This window comes from Schistocerca gregaria, chromosome X, assembly GCF_023897955.1.
Source record: "Schistocerca gregaria isolate iqSchGreg1 chromosome X, iqSchGreg1.2, whole genome shotgun sequence".
Classification (NCBI taxonomy): Eukaryota; Metazoa; Arthropoda; class Insecta; order Orthoptera; family Acrididae; genus Schistocerca; species Schistocerca gregaria.
The window spans coordinates 594,325,050-594,338,763 of NC_064931.1; the positions used below are offsets into that span (position 1 = coordinate 594,325,050).

Sequence of the window (13,714 nt, forward strand, 5' to 3'; positions counted from 1 at the left end):
ATAAATTATAGGCCTCTGGTTTGTGAGTGCAGACAGGTACCAGATAAGTGTCCCAGATGTGTTCCACTGGGTTCAGATCAGATGAATTAGGTGGCCAAGGCATCAACTTTAGTTCACTATCATGCTCCCTAAATCACCACTGCACGAGTCTGGCCTCATGACACAGCCAGTAATCCTGGTGGAAGATGCCACAGCTGTTGGAAAAGGCATCAACCATGATGGGATACTTGTCAGTCCATAGTTTGTCCAGAGATGATGATCAGCAAGAAACATGATTTATTTGACCAGGCAACATGTTTCCATTGATTCATGGCCCAATCTCAATAACCCTGTGCTTACTGTAACTTATGATGACACAGAGTCAACCTGGGAACAGGCAGGCATCATCTACTGTGGAGCCTCATGTTCAACAATCCACACTGAACAATGTGTTATGAAACAGTTGAACCTGCACCAGCATTGTGCACTGTCGTCAGACATGATACAGATTGTTACCTATCCTACTTTACAGTGTGGGCAAACCTCTGAACTTTACATCTTGAGATGAGGTTTGGACATCCAGCATCTTGTTGCCTACTCATAGTTTTTCTGTTCTTCAACCACTTTCCATAGACGCATAGATGCTCACAATAGTGGCACGTGAACAGCCAACCAATTTCATCTCTCTGTGATCCTTATTCCCAGGCTCCAAGCTATAACAATGTGCCCTTTGTCAAAGTCACTTATGTCAGTGGATTTCCCCATCTGTAAGCTGTGTTGTTAGAATGATTCCCCATTCATCTCTGCTCTGATGATACACATTCCTTTCTATGTCATGTGCCCACAAGTTCAAAGTTTTCATAATGTTTTGGCTCATCAGTGTGTGTGTGTGTGTGTGTGTGTGTGTGTGTGTTCCTGATAATAAATCATTACTGCACCAAAGTCAGTGACAGTAAGTCTTTATGTAGATTATTCCCAGCAATGATTCCATGAACTGAGCTGTCAAAAACCAAAAATAGATACATTATTTATGACAAATTTCATTAAAAATAAATATCCTGAGAAGAATTAAGTAGTATACTCATTTTTTCAACTGGCTCCTGCAGAACATTCCTAAATTTACACCACAAATTATTCATATTGTACATTTCTGGGCTCAGAAAATGTTAACTTATCTGATGAATTACTAGAGAATATTAAAGTGTATTATAGTATGGGATGAAGGTAAGTATAGTACGTAAGCTTTCTTTGGTACTCTTCAGCTGCTCCAGACAGCATATCCATTATAAATAAAGATTTGTCAAGTTGTTTCAACATTTCTACAAAATGTTCTACCTAACTGAATTTATTATAAAGGTCCTATTGTAAGAATTTAACACTGGACACCTCTTTCAACTGCATGTCTCCATATTTTATTCACATGATTGATGTAAGTCCCTTGCAGATTTCTTCAAAGTTTAATTTTAATTATTTTATTTATTTAACATGATATGATGACAATGAATTGGCTAGAACCCATTTGAAATTTAAGTAACTCTACTTGATTTACAATTTATCACAATGTTCATTTCATCAGCAAAGAAAATAAACTTTACAACTGATAATGTTAATGATACTTTGCAGCTTAAATGTAAGTACCAAGACAAAAATGAGTTTCAAAACAATTAGATCATAAAGATATATATTGTTGTGTATATCAGTGCTTTATAATATTAAGAATATTAGTAGTAATAACAACAATAAAAACAACAATAGCAATAATGATAATTCATTGCAGGAAATCCTTTATCATGTAACTGCCTTGTGCGTCCATTGAAGCACTGGATGTCATCACAGCTTAATGTCAAACAGCACTGGAAAGATATTCGCTGTGCTCAACCAGAATATCTGTTCAACCAATCTCTTAGTAGTGTCAGTGAGGACAAGATGACCTGTGATTCTGAGCGAGAATATAAAAATGATCCTGCCTTTGATGTCAATCCTGATATAAAATTCAGAAATGTTAAAAAGTAAGTTACATGTAAATATTATTTAAAAATTTTCTTTTCAGGTTTGAGGGACAAACTTTGTAATTGTTAGCTATTCCCTTGATTTTTTTAAATTTACATTCCTTTTTGCATGCAGTAATTAAATAATCACTTTGACAAATATCATATTATGCACAAGGTCAATACATATCATATTTGTGTACAAAGTTTAAATACATATGATACTTGGGTACAAAACTTTAATAAATATCATATTTATCTACAAAGGTCAATACATGACATGTATAGCTTAGAATTTCCTCAGCAGTCAATCATATACTGTTTTGAACAGCCAGCTAAGCTAGTACAATGCACTACATATTCACTGTGTATTAAGTTAATATGAATTTCTCATTGAAGATTGCCATCCAAGCGCAGACCAGAGAATTTACACTCCTCACTACCTGTATATAAAATTCCACAAGTACTTCCTATTCAACTGTGGCATGAGTGCCCTGCTTTGAACTCCAGCAATTCTAATTTCCTGGTATGAACTTTAGGGCCCATGTTACAAAAATATTTAATCACTTCTGATGTCCCATGTGTTGAAAAATGAGTTATCTCCTCTCCATCTTCACCACAAAATAGCATAGAGGTGGCATCAGCGTAAGTAATTGTATGGTAATTAGAAATTTTTACAATTAGCATCTAAATACACGAGACACAAAAACAGGCCCCATATTGATCCCTACAGCACACCTTCCATTTATGTTTTACTCATGGGCTGAATGTTGTTTTTCTCACCCCATGATGATTTATATTTGTGCATTGTTTATGATTTTTCAAGTATGTAGACAGGAGTTTAAAGAGACATGTGTCTGATACTGCAACTGCTCAGTTTCTGTGAGAACAGTATGTGGCTGATTGGATCAAATGCCCTTGTGAGATCTAAAAATATGCCCACAATGTTCTTCATTTCATCAAGACAGCTATAGACTTTATACAAAAATTCTGTGACAGCTGTTGTGATATTGCAATCCTTTCAAAATACTGATTTGGTTTCAGCAAGGAGACAACACTAACTCAAAAACTATCTCATGTTGGCTGTAGGATGCTTTCCCCTTTGATCCTTTTTTATGCAATTGTCTGACTACATTTATTTTCAGTGCACTGGGATACATATCTTCTTTGATGCTACAGCTGATGAGATATGTAACTGGTTTAACCAGAAGATTTTGCAGTTTTAATGACTATGGTGGAAAGATCATCCAAACCACTTGATTGACCATCTTTAGCTATAGAATTATCATGATTATCTGCAAAATTTTAATTACTGTGCCGAAAAGACCACCCAGACCATTTGTGTTGCCATATTTTAGCTGTAGAATTATTTTTTTTATATCTTGTTCTTTTACTCCCCTGATTTAAAAGCTCTTGTCAATTGTGTAGCAATGTGTTGAGTTGATAAGGGGGTCTGAGCCTGGAATTATGGCACCAGTTGGTAAAACACAATGTTCATTATGAAGATTAGACAGTTTTATGGACTTGTTGACCTCCATGTCAGATATTTGTTGCTTCCACTTTTGTGTTTGTATATGTTCTACAGTATTTGTTAATGATGTTGTATGAGGCATGGCATACATTTGGTAACTGAATTATTCAGTGTGGACTTTTTTCTTAAGATTTAGGTATATGTTTCTTTAAAAATATACAGTGCAGATGACTTGTACAACACAGGTCATGGATATTCTGTCTTAGTTTGACTAATCTAGCTGCTAATTTCAAGCTCATTTTTTCCCACTGATTGGGAGTCAATGATATTGTTACTGTTCTAACTGGACAACAACAATCAAAATGCCTGAGCAGGATTGGATTAAATTCGTCCCATATAGTTTTTGATCCTTCTAACTGAAAGACACTGTCTCAATTTTCTCATCTACTGTATTTTTGAGTGTGATTATGTTCACAGTTGTTAGGCTTCACATCTGCTGAATTATTTTTATCATTTCTGTGGGATCCACAGGTAAACTGTCAGTTTGCTGGAAATAATGGCAGTAGTAGTGGAACTCTAGGTTACTGAGCTCAATACCATTTTTATCATATTTTCTAATTATTACATAGTTTATCATACAGGAGATTAGTTTGTTGTCCTGGAGGCTGAAGTTACTATATTTATAAGATTACGGTATATATATTCAATTTATTTCATAATTTTCACATACTGATATTACAGGAAGTTGCATCAGTAATTAAATCACCCATTATAGTGAGGTTATTTGGACCTGTCCAAGTTATTGAGGTGGTTGAAGAAATGACTCAACTGTCCATTTGGAGGGTTATAGATACCCACCATTATGTGATTCATTGTGTTGTTCATGAAGCCTTATTGATATTTCACAATGCCAGCTATTTCAAGCAACCCTACTATATAGTACTGCTCAAGAGATGTCAACTCTTCTGTTTATTGATTAACATAAAGAAGAAGTATTTTGATTGAACAATGTAGTGTTTATGATATACTCGAAAATATTCCTGCATACTGGCAGTGAATTACTGATAAACCATTTTGCATAGCCCTTCAGGCATTTACTGCTATAACGTAATATGTAAATATAGTTCAATTTATAATTTGTCTCAAATAGACAATATTTTCCTTAAATCTCTTTGCTTGGATGGGATGTTACTATATCAAAAAGTATTTATGAGAGATATGAACAGGTTCATAAGTGACTGAAATTCTTGATTGCTGTCTGCAAAAATTTCTAGTGCTAACAAGTGGTTAGTTTTTAAATGGTTTGTTTCTTGTTAAAAGTTTATGTGAAATGTATACTTGTTAGAACTTCTGAGACTTTAATTCCATGGTTGAATAAATTATCAAGAAACAAAACATATGACCTCTGTCTGGATAAGACATCTTTGGTTGGGTCATGGCTTTGATTCACTGCACACATTGACTTAATGAAATATCATAACAAGGTAAACACACGTCACTACATGACATCACATGTTTCTGAAATGTGAGTGTAGTTGGCCATTGTAAGTTGTTGGAAACCACAGACAACTTAGCTTAATGTCTTCCTATTTTTGGCTGTACAAATCTTCTGCTTGATTATTGGCAGTGGTATCTGAGTATGAGAGTTTGTTTGATTTTGCTAACAAGGTGTTTGGTATTCTGACAACAGATTATTCCAGGCTATATAAGGGACAATCAAATGAAAACGAGACAGATGGAAAAAAGTCAGTAAACTGTTCATTATTTCAAGAGTAATCACCATAACCATTAAAACATTTATCCCATTGTACGAAAAGACAGTCAATGCCTTCATGGAAAAATGTTTTCGGTTCCCCACAGAACCATGATTGTACCCAGACGTGCATCTCTTCATCCAAAGAAAACTGATGGCTATGAATGTCTTTCTTCAGTGCTCAAAAAATATGGAAAGTGCATGGGGATACATCGTGAATGTATGGAGGATGTGTAAGGGCTCACAGACTGCCAAGGTTGTTTTGAATCACTGCTGAAGTTCACTCAGAAGCCCTTACACATCCTCCATACAATGCTGACCTCTCCCCATGCAATTTCCATATTTATGAAAGGTGCTTGTGGCAATCTATCTGCTTCAGGTGAATAGGTGCATGCCTGGTTACAATCATGGTTCTGTAGCAACTGCAAACCTTTTTCCATGAAGGTGTTGACTGTCTTGGCTCACAGTGGGATAAATGTATTGGCAATTATGGTAATTACTTTTGAAATAATGAGCTGTTTACTTAATTTTTTCCATCTATCTCATTGCCATTTCACAGCCCATTATATATTGTTGTCTTCTTTCCTCTTAGTTCTTCGATGTAATATACAGATCTACATCATTCCTGGATATGGGTTCAAATGGTGGTTTTTAATAGCCCTTCAAGAGTACTGGTGAGTTTATTTTCACCCTCTTTAAAATAATTTCCACCAGCAGAATCCTAGTATGATCTGCTTGAATGAACACTCTGGTTTTAACAATAACTGCCTGATTAGTTCAGCTGATGCCATATAATAGGGGAGCCAGCATACTTCCTGTAGGGAACCCATTTTACTGATAAAAGTTTGAACAATTTGTTGGAGAAGACAGGGTTGGTAATAGAAGGCAGATTTTACTTGAGGGTAGAACAGATACTTTAACCTCCTTGATTTGTTTTCTTTTATGTCTTCTTTTCTTCTCATTGTTTATTGGTTACACCCCTTTATGGAAATTGTCATTCATGTCTTCACTTGATTATTGCTATGACTATTCCCTACGTCGTCATATTTATATTCTGTCTGCTTGTTTCTTGAGTTGACCTCCTCCTTTAACGTTTTCAAATTGTGACCCTTTCTGATATCTTGGTATAATCACCACAATGTTAACTTATGTCGTCACTGTCGCCCTGCTGTGCCAATTCACCTAACTTTGTATAGTAATGCAAAAACAGGTATTTAGGTCTCTCATAGAACGTGTGATTGCAGATGCATTAATAAATCACAAAATTACATAATTATATATATTTATAGGTATTTCTGCTAACTGTTTATGACTTAATTAGTAAAATTGGATTATGTTTCAATATTTTAGCTGTATATTTTCCATATCTTGAATGTTCCAACTCTTGAATGTACACTGCCAGTATCATTTTTTGCCAATGCTTTATCAATATTACTTTGATACATGGGCTCAAACTAGAAAAAGGCACTAAATGTTGTGAAAATTGCTCCACAAAGAAGGATACATATGAGGAAAATTGACTTTAGTCCAAAGATTAGGCAAATGACTATACACTAATAAATGGGATTACAGAGCTGTACCTGATATCTGTGTTTAAATATTCAGAATGATGTAACTGGCTCCACATGACAAAAGTTGACTGATGCAGATACTATAAGGAGCACATCTTATGTGTTGTGGTATAGAATTAAAGAGGCTCTGGATATATTCTGAGAGATTGTTCCCCACTACCGTTTGTATGCAGCAGAGTGTGCACTGTATGCTGAAGTAGGACTCAAACCCCAGGACCTTTGCCTTTTTTTGGACAAGTGCTCTACTGACTAAGCTATCCAAGTACAAGTCACAACTTACCCACACAGCTTCTGCCATGGCTTCATCTCCTACCTTTCATATTTTGCAAAAGTTCACCCACAAAAATTGCAGGGGCAACACCTCTCAAAAAAAAAAGGTTTCTGAGGAGACATGGCTTAGCCACAGCCTGAGGGAATCTTTCCAGAATGAAATTTTCACTCTGGAAGGTAGAAGAAGTAGTACTGGTGGAAATAAAGCTGTGAGAGCAGGTTGTGCTTGGGTAGGTAGCTCAGTCAGTAGAGCACAAAAGATACTGGGTTAGAGTCCTCATCCAGCACACCATTTTAATCTGCCAGAAAGTTTCCTTTAGGATACACTCTGTTGCAGAGTGCAAATTTCATTCTGGAGACAATACCCAAGGCTGTGGCCAAGCCATGCCTCTGCAATATCATTTCTTCCAGGAGTGCTAGTCCTGCAAGTTTTGCAGGAGAACATCTGTGAAGTTTAGAAGGTAGGAGATGAGGTGCTGGTGGAAGTAAAGCTGTGAGGGTCAGTTGTGAGTTGTGCTTAGGTAGCTCTGTCAGTAGAGCATTTGCCTACAAAAGGAAAAGGTTCCAGATTTCAGTCCCAGTCCACCACACAGTTTTAATCTGGTAGGAGTGGAATCTGTGGAGAGGAATTTTCTCCAGTTTCATTTGAGAAGGCATTATCTGTACTTCTCTGACTATTGCTTGACATGTGGTTGGACCTTTTACTGCTAAAATGTTATATGTTAATAGCCTGAAGAAGAGGCAGTGCCTCAGGCTCTACAACCTTCCTGATTTTGCAGTTGTTTTGTAGTTTGCTCTGTTTACATGAAACTCAAGATCACATGTTTCATCCAGTGGCGCTCCACACTATCAGTTATGGTCATTTAGACAAGATTGCATTCATCCTCTTCATTGGTCACATTGCGTGGGCCAATATTCACATGTTGCTGTCTACAGTCTTCTTCTGTCCACTGTTTCCACACATGCACAACTGTGATAACAACATTCCCTGTTTGAGCCAAAAAGACACCTCTCTGCAATCTCATGCAATTATTCCTGGAGCACAATTCCAATCATCATTTGACAGTGGATTACTAAGGTCATTCTTTCTGAGTGTTGCCATTTTTTGAAGAGGTTAGTATATGTTTATGTTTGATGTCTTACATGAAACTTTAATGTGCTATTTTTCATGTCATTTTGGTAGATTTTGTCAGGGTAGCTGGAAACCAATTTGTGTGATCCAGTAAAGAGAAAATGAGAAGACAGTCTTAAGTCATCAAATGAATGAAAGTTAGTTTGTTATATGACAAACATTATGAACAAGAAGCTTGCAATATCCAACACTATTTCTGAAATCCTCACTCTGTTAGTGTAGCATTTATGTGTAGCCGTTTATAATATTCTTCTGTGAGTGACAAAATTCAGGAGGCAGACTTCTTGACAAATGTGAATGATTAATATATATGTGTGTGTGTGTGTGTGTGTGTGTGTGTGTGTGTGTGTGTGTGTGTGTGTGTGTGTGTGTGTGTGAGTCAGAAAGAGAGAGAGAGAGAGAGACAGAGAGAGAATTTCAAATTACAAGTTACATTATTTTTTGTATACAACCTTTTTCTCCATTCATACAGAATTCATTTTGTGAAAATGTGGCACATAAAAGACATATCTTCAATGTTTAAAATTGTATTATTCACAGTTAAAATAAAATAGTCCTCATTTACTTTCTATAAAAATGTTGTATCTTTGAAACTATAACAATTACATAATTAACAAACACTGACAGAATGGTACTCGATGGTGCTGAGCCAGAGTCATACCATATTTTCCAAAAGAATAGATCCCCATCTGATTGTATATTACTGTATTTTTCTTCTGTACAATCTACGTTTTAGCTTTAATGCCATGATCAATTATAATGCTAAAAGTTCTTAGAAGAATTAATACTACATATCCGGTAAGGTCAGCTTTCAGTTCACTTTAGCAGGTATGATGTGTTAATGGTCTATGAACTTTTATCATTGTACTCGATAATGGTCTAAGAACTTTTATGATAGTATTTGGTAATGGCACAAAAGACAAAATATAGATTTTTACAGAAAAAAAAACAGTAATATACTGTAAAATAGCAGTGTATTCTTTTTTTCAAAAAGGAAAGAAAAAAAGAGGATGGGGAGAAGAGAGAGGGAGAAAGAGAGAGAGAATGATACTGTTCATAATATTATCTTCTGAAGTGGCTGGAAACACTGGTGAACTATAATGAACTTGAATGTAACCTAATATTTAATTACATTTTTAAACAAAAATATTTCCCAACTCCAGTCATAATTATAGTCAAATACCATGTTTCACATGTTGCTGTCTTAAAATATAAACTAAATTCTGTATGTCTTTCAGGCTCTACACAAATTCTTGTTATCAACTTACAAAATTCTGTTTTATATTCTAGGAATGAAAAGGGTGACCTTAGCCTGGCATGGTATGTGTCAAGTACTGAAGACATTGGTGACTTTCACTTGCTAATGAGAGATCTACCTAATATGCAATCAAATGAAAGCACTAATCAACACCTACTTGTACAGAATTTGTTTGAGAAAGACTTATCTTACATAACACGTAGCTATGTTGTGAAAGATTTACCCAAACGACATGGTGACCTACAAATGTGCTTGTTAGCAAGAGACAGTGAAGGGAACATTCGTAAATGGAGGATGAGTCAGTGTGAGCGTGTTCCTATGGATGGTTCTATTAGTGCCTTATCATCAGCACTTCCATTACCAAGTATTATGACATTATTATTTTTTGCATTGTATGCCATATTCAGGTTGTGATAATATCTTAGTGATCTGTCACATAGTCATATTATACAAAGACATTTTTTCTGGCAATGTTTGGTCATACTCTTGATTAATAAAATTCATTTAAATCTTTGCCTTCAGTAGTATCCCATTGATTTCATGAACTTTAAAAGGCTGTCTAGCATCAGCTTAAGATACTAGTTAATTCTTAACTTTAAATGAAATCGACCTTATTTACTTAACAGATAATTAGAAGCATAACCAAACATGCAGCTGTGTCAAAATGTTTGCATTGGCTGTTAGCTGATGACAGAAATAAATGAAGCTATGGCTGATAGCTGATAATAGAAATAAATGAAGCTACTGTTCTTAATCTGAGACTAAAGATGGAAGTAGGCTATCTCTTCTGATGGCATGCCTCAACTAATCTCCAAAGAAAGAATTACTGAAAGTTTTTAATCTGAATATGTTATAAACAGAAGGAAGTTCTTAAAAGTTTTACATACTAATATGTCCATCTGTTATTGTGACTAGCTGGTAGATAAAAGTGATGAAATACTTATTATTTCTCTAATCTATGTGGTGCAAGCAAAAGTAAATCATCAGGTGAAAATATTTATCAGTTAAGGAACTTCATTTTTATAATAAACTCGGTAGCAGCAAAATTCGCTTTTGATTGACTTGTCAGTTACAGAACATAATATTACGCCATACATGAAAATATTTAACTGCCAGTGTTGGCAAGTGGAGAAGACTTTCATAAGAATATTTTAAAGAGGAATGAATATGATAGTTCAGTCATTTATTGTTGCTGTTAATCAATGACAACTGTTATTTTAGAAACTAAAATCACATATGGATTTGATGAATTTGTAACATCTCTTTTATGTAGATTGGTACAAAAAGGAGACACATAAACTTAAGTGCTCCATAGCCTGTCAGCTGTATGCTTTCCTATTTTTCAAATCCTTCACATGTACACAGTAAAATCTACAGTAATCAGGCTCGTACACCCATCCAAGAGTTAGATAACTTATTACAGCAAATACAGAAATAAAATAAATGCATAAAAAGATATCCTTGCACTTATAATAGTTATTTTCTTCTTCATAGTGAAAATGGAGGAAGATGTGAGAAGTAGTAAAGGACAGCCAGGTTACTTAGAACCTAGTTTAATGGAGAGCTCATTTTCTCCTACCTACTCCACACACCTCAAATGTCCTTCTCAATCCAGGCTCTGAATGAAATACCTCAAATTTTCTATATCTATCACATTATTTTTCAGATAGAAGAAGTAAGCTGCATTAAAAAGAAACTAGCACTTTGTTACTAGAGAGAGGTAGAGAAAATATATATATGGGTATTTCTATTATTTGTATTTGAACTGGCATTTCATGACAGTCAGTACTAACCAACCCATCTTACTATACCAGTATGTATTTGTTTTTCCTCAACTGAAACTCCTTAAATTATATATGACAACCTTTGTTACAACTAAAAACACCTGTAATGATATGCATAACAAAGAGCTGAAGTTGGAGCTGTTTCTTTTCTGATACTGTATCAAAGTAAAGCAGATAATTACCAATGGAAGTTACAAAGAAATTAGATGATATAAAAGCGGAGTAGGCAGATCATCCAGAGCTCAGAGATGATAGCGCTTTTTCACATTCAAGGTACCCCCTCCCCCTGCTGTTCCTTCAGTTGTAGCAAGTTCTAAATATTGAAAATAGCAATGTTATTACATATTTAATAAGTCATCTTGTTGTCTTACACATTAATATAATTACATTCCCCTTCTCATCAGATAACATTAAAACAATATTGTCACATGGTCTTTTCCAAGTCATTTCATTATGTGATGGATCATAAAATATTTGTTTGGATGTAGAAGAGAGAATAAACATTTTTGTGATGCACTGTCTATCGTGGCTGTAATATGAAAAAAACATCTGTTACTGTCACATACAAAGGTTGTAAATTGTACAACAATGAACAACTCTGGTTTATTTGTTGTAACCACTGCCCATCTTTTGCAGGAGATTTTATTTGCTTCACATAATTATACATGTGTAATTGAAACTGCTCAGGGTGACATGTACCATGCAGTTTCATTCTGATTTAGAGGATAATTGATATAATAAAGTCTTTAGAAGTGCTATAAGCAGGTTGTAAGATACTAGTTGGTTATAATGAAAGCGCAGCTACTCACAGAGGTTGAGTTCATGCTGCAGTTGTTGTATGGCAGAGAAACTCAGTAGATATGCTAATGCATTATTGTGGAACCAATTTACACTGGAAAAAAAGTTCCAATTTTGGCCACCAGGTGCAAATCTGACCCTGTACAGCATCTCGTCAATGCCACCAGTGCTCATACTGCTGAACAAATTGTGTACAGGCCCTTAATAGTAAAATTGACATTATGCTTTTCTCACTTGTTTGACCTTTCCTCGCCTAGACCCATTTCTAATCCATTACACGTGGAAAAATTTCTATACGTCACTCTCACATTCATAGTACCAGGTTTGCAACTGGTGGCCAAACCTGGAACTAATTTTTTTCCAGCATAAATCAGCTCTGCATTAATGCATTAGAATATCCACTAAGTTTCACTGCCATCTGTTAATTACAGCCCACATTGGACTTCTGTGAGTAGCTACACTTTAATTCAAACCTCCTAATACTTTCTACACGCTGGAAGAAATATATAGGCCTACTACTGCACCTAATTCAGTGCCAGAAATGTTGTTAATATGTGTTAATCTCAATATAAGAACAAGGAAGTATTATTCAGTACCAATTTGTGGGGAAAATTAAAATGATTTAAAACAAATATTTTGAAATGCCAGTGAATGTTTTATAGGAGGACTGTCTCAGTAAATAAATAATAAAAAATGTATGGTTGTCATTTGCAATATACTCACAGGCAAAGCTCAAGCTGTTATAAAAATACTTAAGGATCTGATCATATGCTTACTATTTTAAGTGAAGCTATTACTTAACTCATACTAGTCTTCCGAAAGGTCACAGTCTGTTTAGAGAGAGTACTTTACTGTTTGTATATAATGCATATAGTTTGTAAAGAAATTGCAATTGACTGATAAAAGTGTATGCTGTATTTATAGTTTTACAGAATGTAGAATATTCGAATATGTACATGACTGTATCAATAATTTATTGTTAATTTGTACATATATCTGTTACTGTGTACATAACAAGTATTTAAACTGTGAATGGAAAATAAGTGAATAAAGAAGTTTGTTTTCTGGAACTTGTCTTCAGTACTTACAGCATTTTTTAAGGAAATTCTCAAAATGCTGTTGTGAAATGAGCATGTAATGACTGACACTATTCATTTGTTTCTTCTCATCAACTAATAACACTGAAGTAAATATGTAGCATTTATTTTTATATTTGATTATTGTTATTACTAATAGTGATACTGTCACATATAATTCTGTAGTTGAGAAACTGAAGACATGAATATGTTTATGTAGGTAAAAAAATTTCCTTGCGGCATGTAGAACTACAGAGGACACAACACTTATGACAACAATTAATGATATAAATACTTGACATAACTTCAGAGACTTCCACATCTGGTGTCATGATGATTAGAAATGTTCTCAATGTTGTAACACATTACTATATAAAATACTTTAATTATAAACTGGTCAATGAGTCTTATCCTGAGGAAGGCTGTTGTAATATGGTCAAAACATTGGTTTTAAGTTTATAATTAAAGGATATTATACAATGACATTGTACAACATTCAGAAGAATTTTGATGATCATGATGACACACCGTCAGGTGGTTTGCGGAGTATGGATGTAGATAAATGCTTGTTTATAAGTGAGTAAGTGAGAGAAATTTCATTCTTTGGAGGAGAGTGTCATGGTAATGCTGTACA

General features: G+C 34.8%; 1 protein-coding gene across 1 annotated transcript in view; it reads left to right on the forward strand.

The window, feature by feature from the left end:
• LOC126298738 (protein artichoke) overlaps positions 1-13,074 on the forward strand; it is a 185,792-nt gene extending 172,718 nt beyond the window's left edge. The window contains exons 12-13 of the mRNA XM_049990176.1: positions 1,757-1,988; positions 9,455-13,074. Of these exons, the coding sequence (XP_049846133.1) occupies positions 1,757-1,988; positions 9,455-9,836 (614 nt within the window). The 3' untranslated portion in view covers positions 9,837-13,074. The remainder of the gene's footprint in view (positions 1-1,756; positions 1,989-9,454) is intronic.
• The last annotated feature ends 640 nt before the right edge of the window (positions 13,075-13,714 follow it).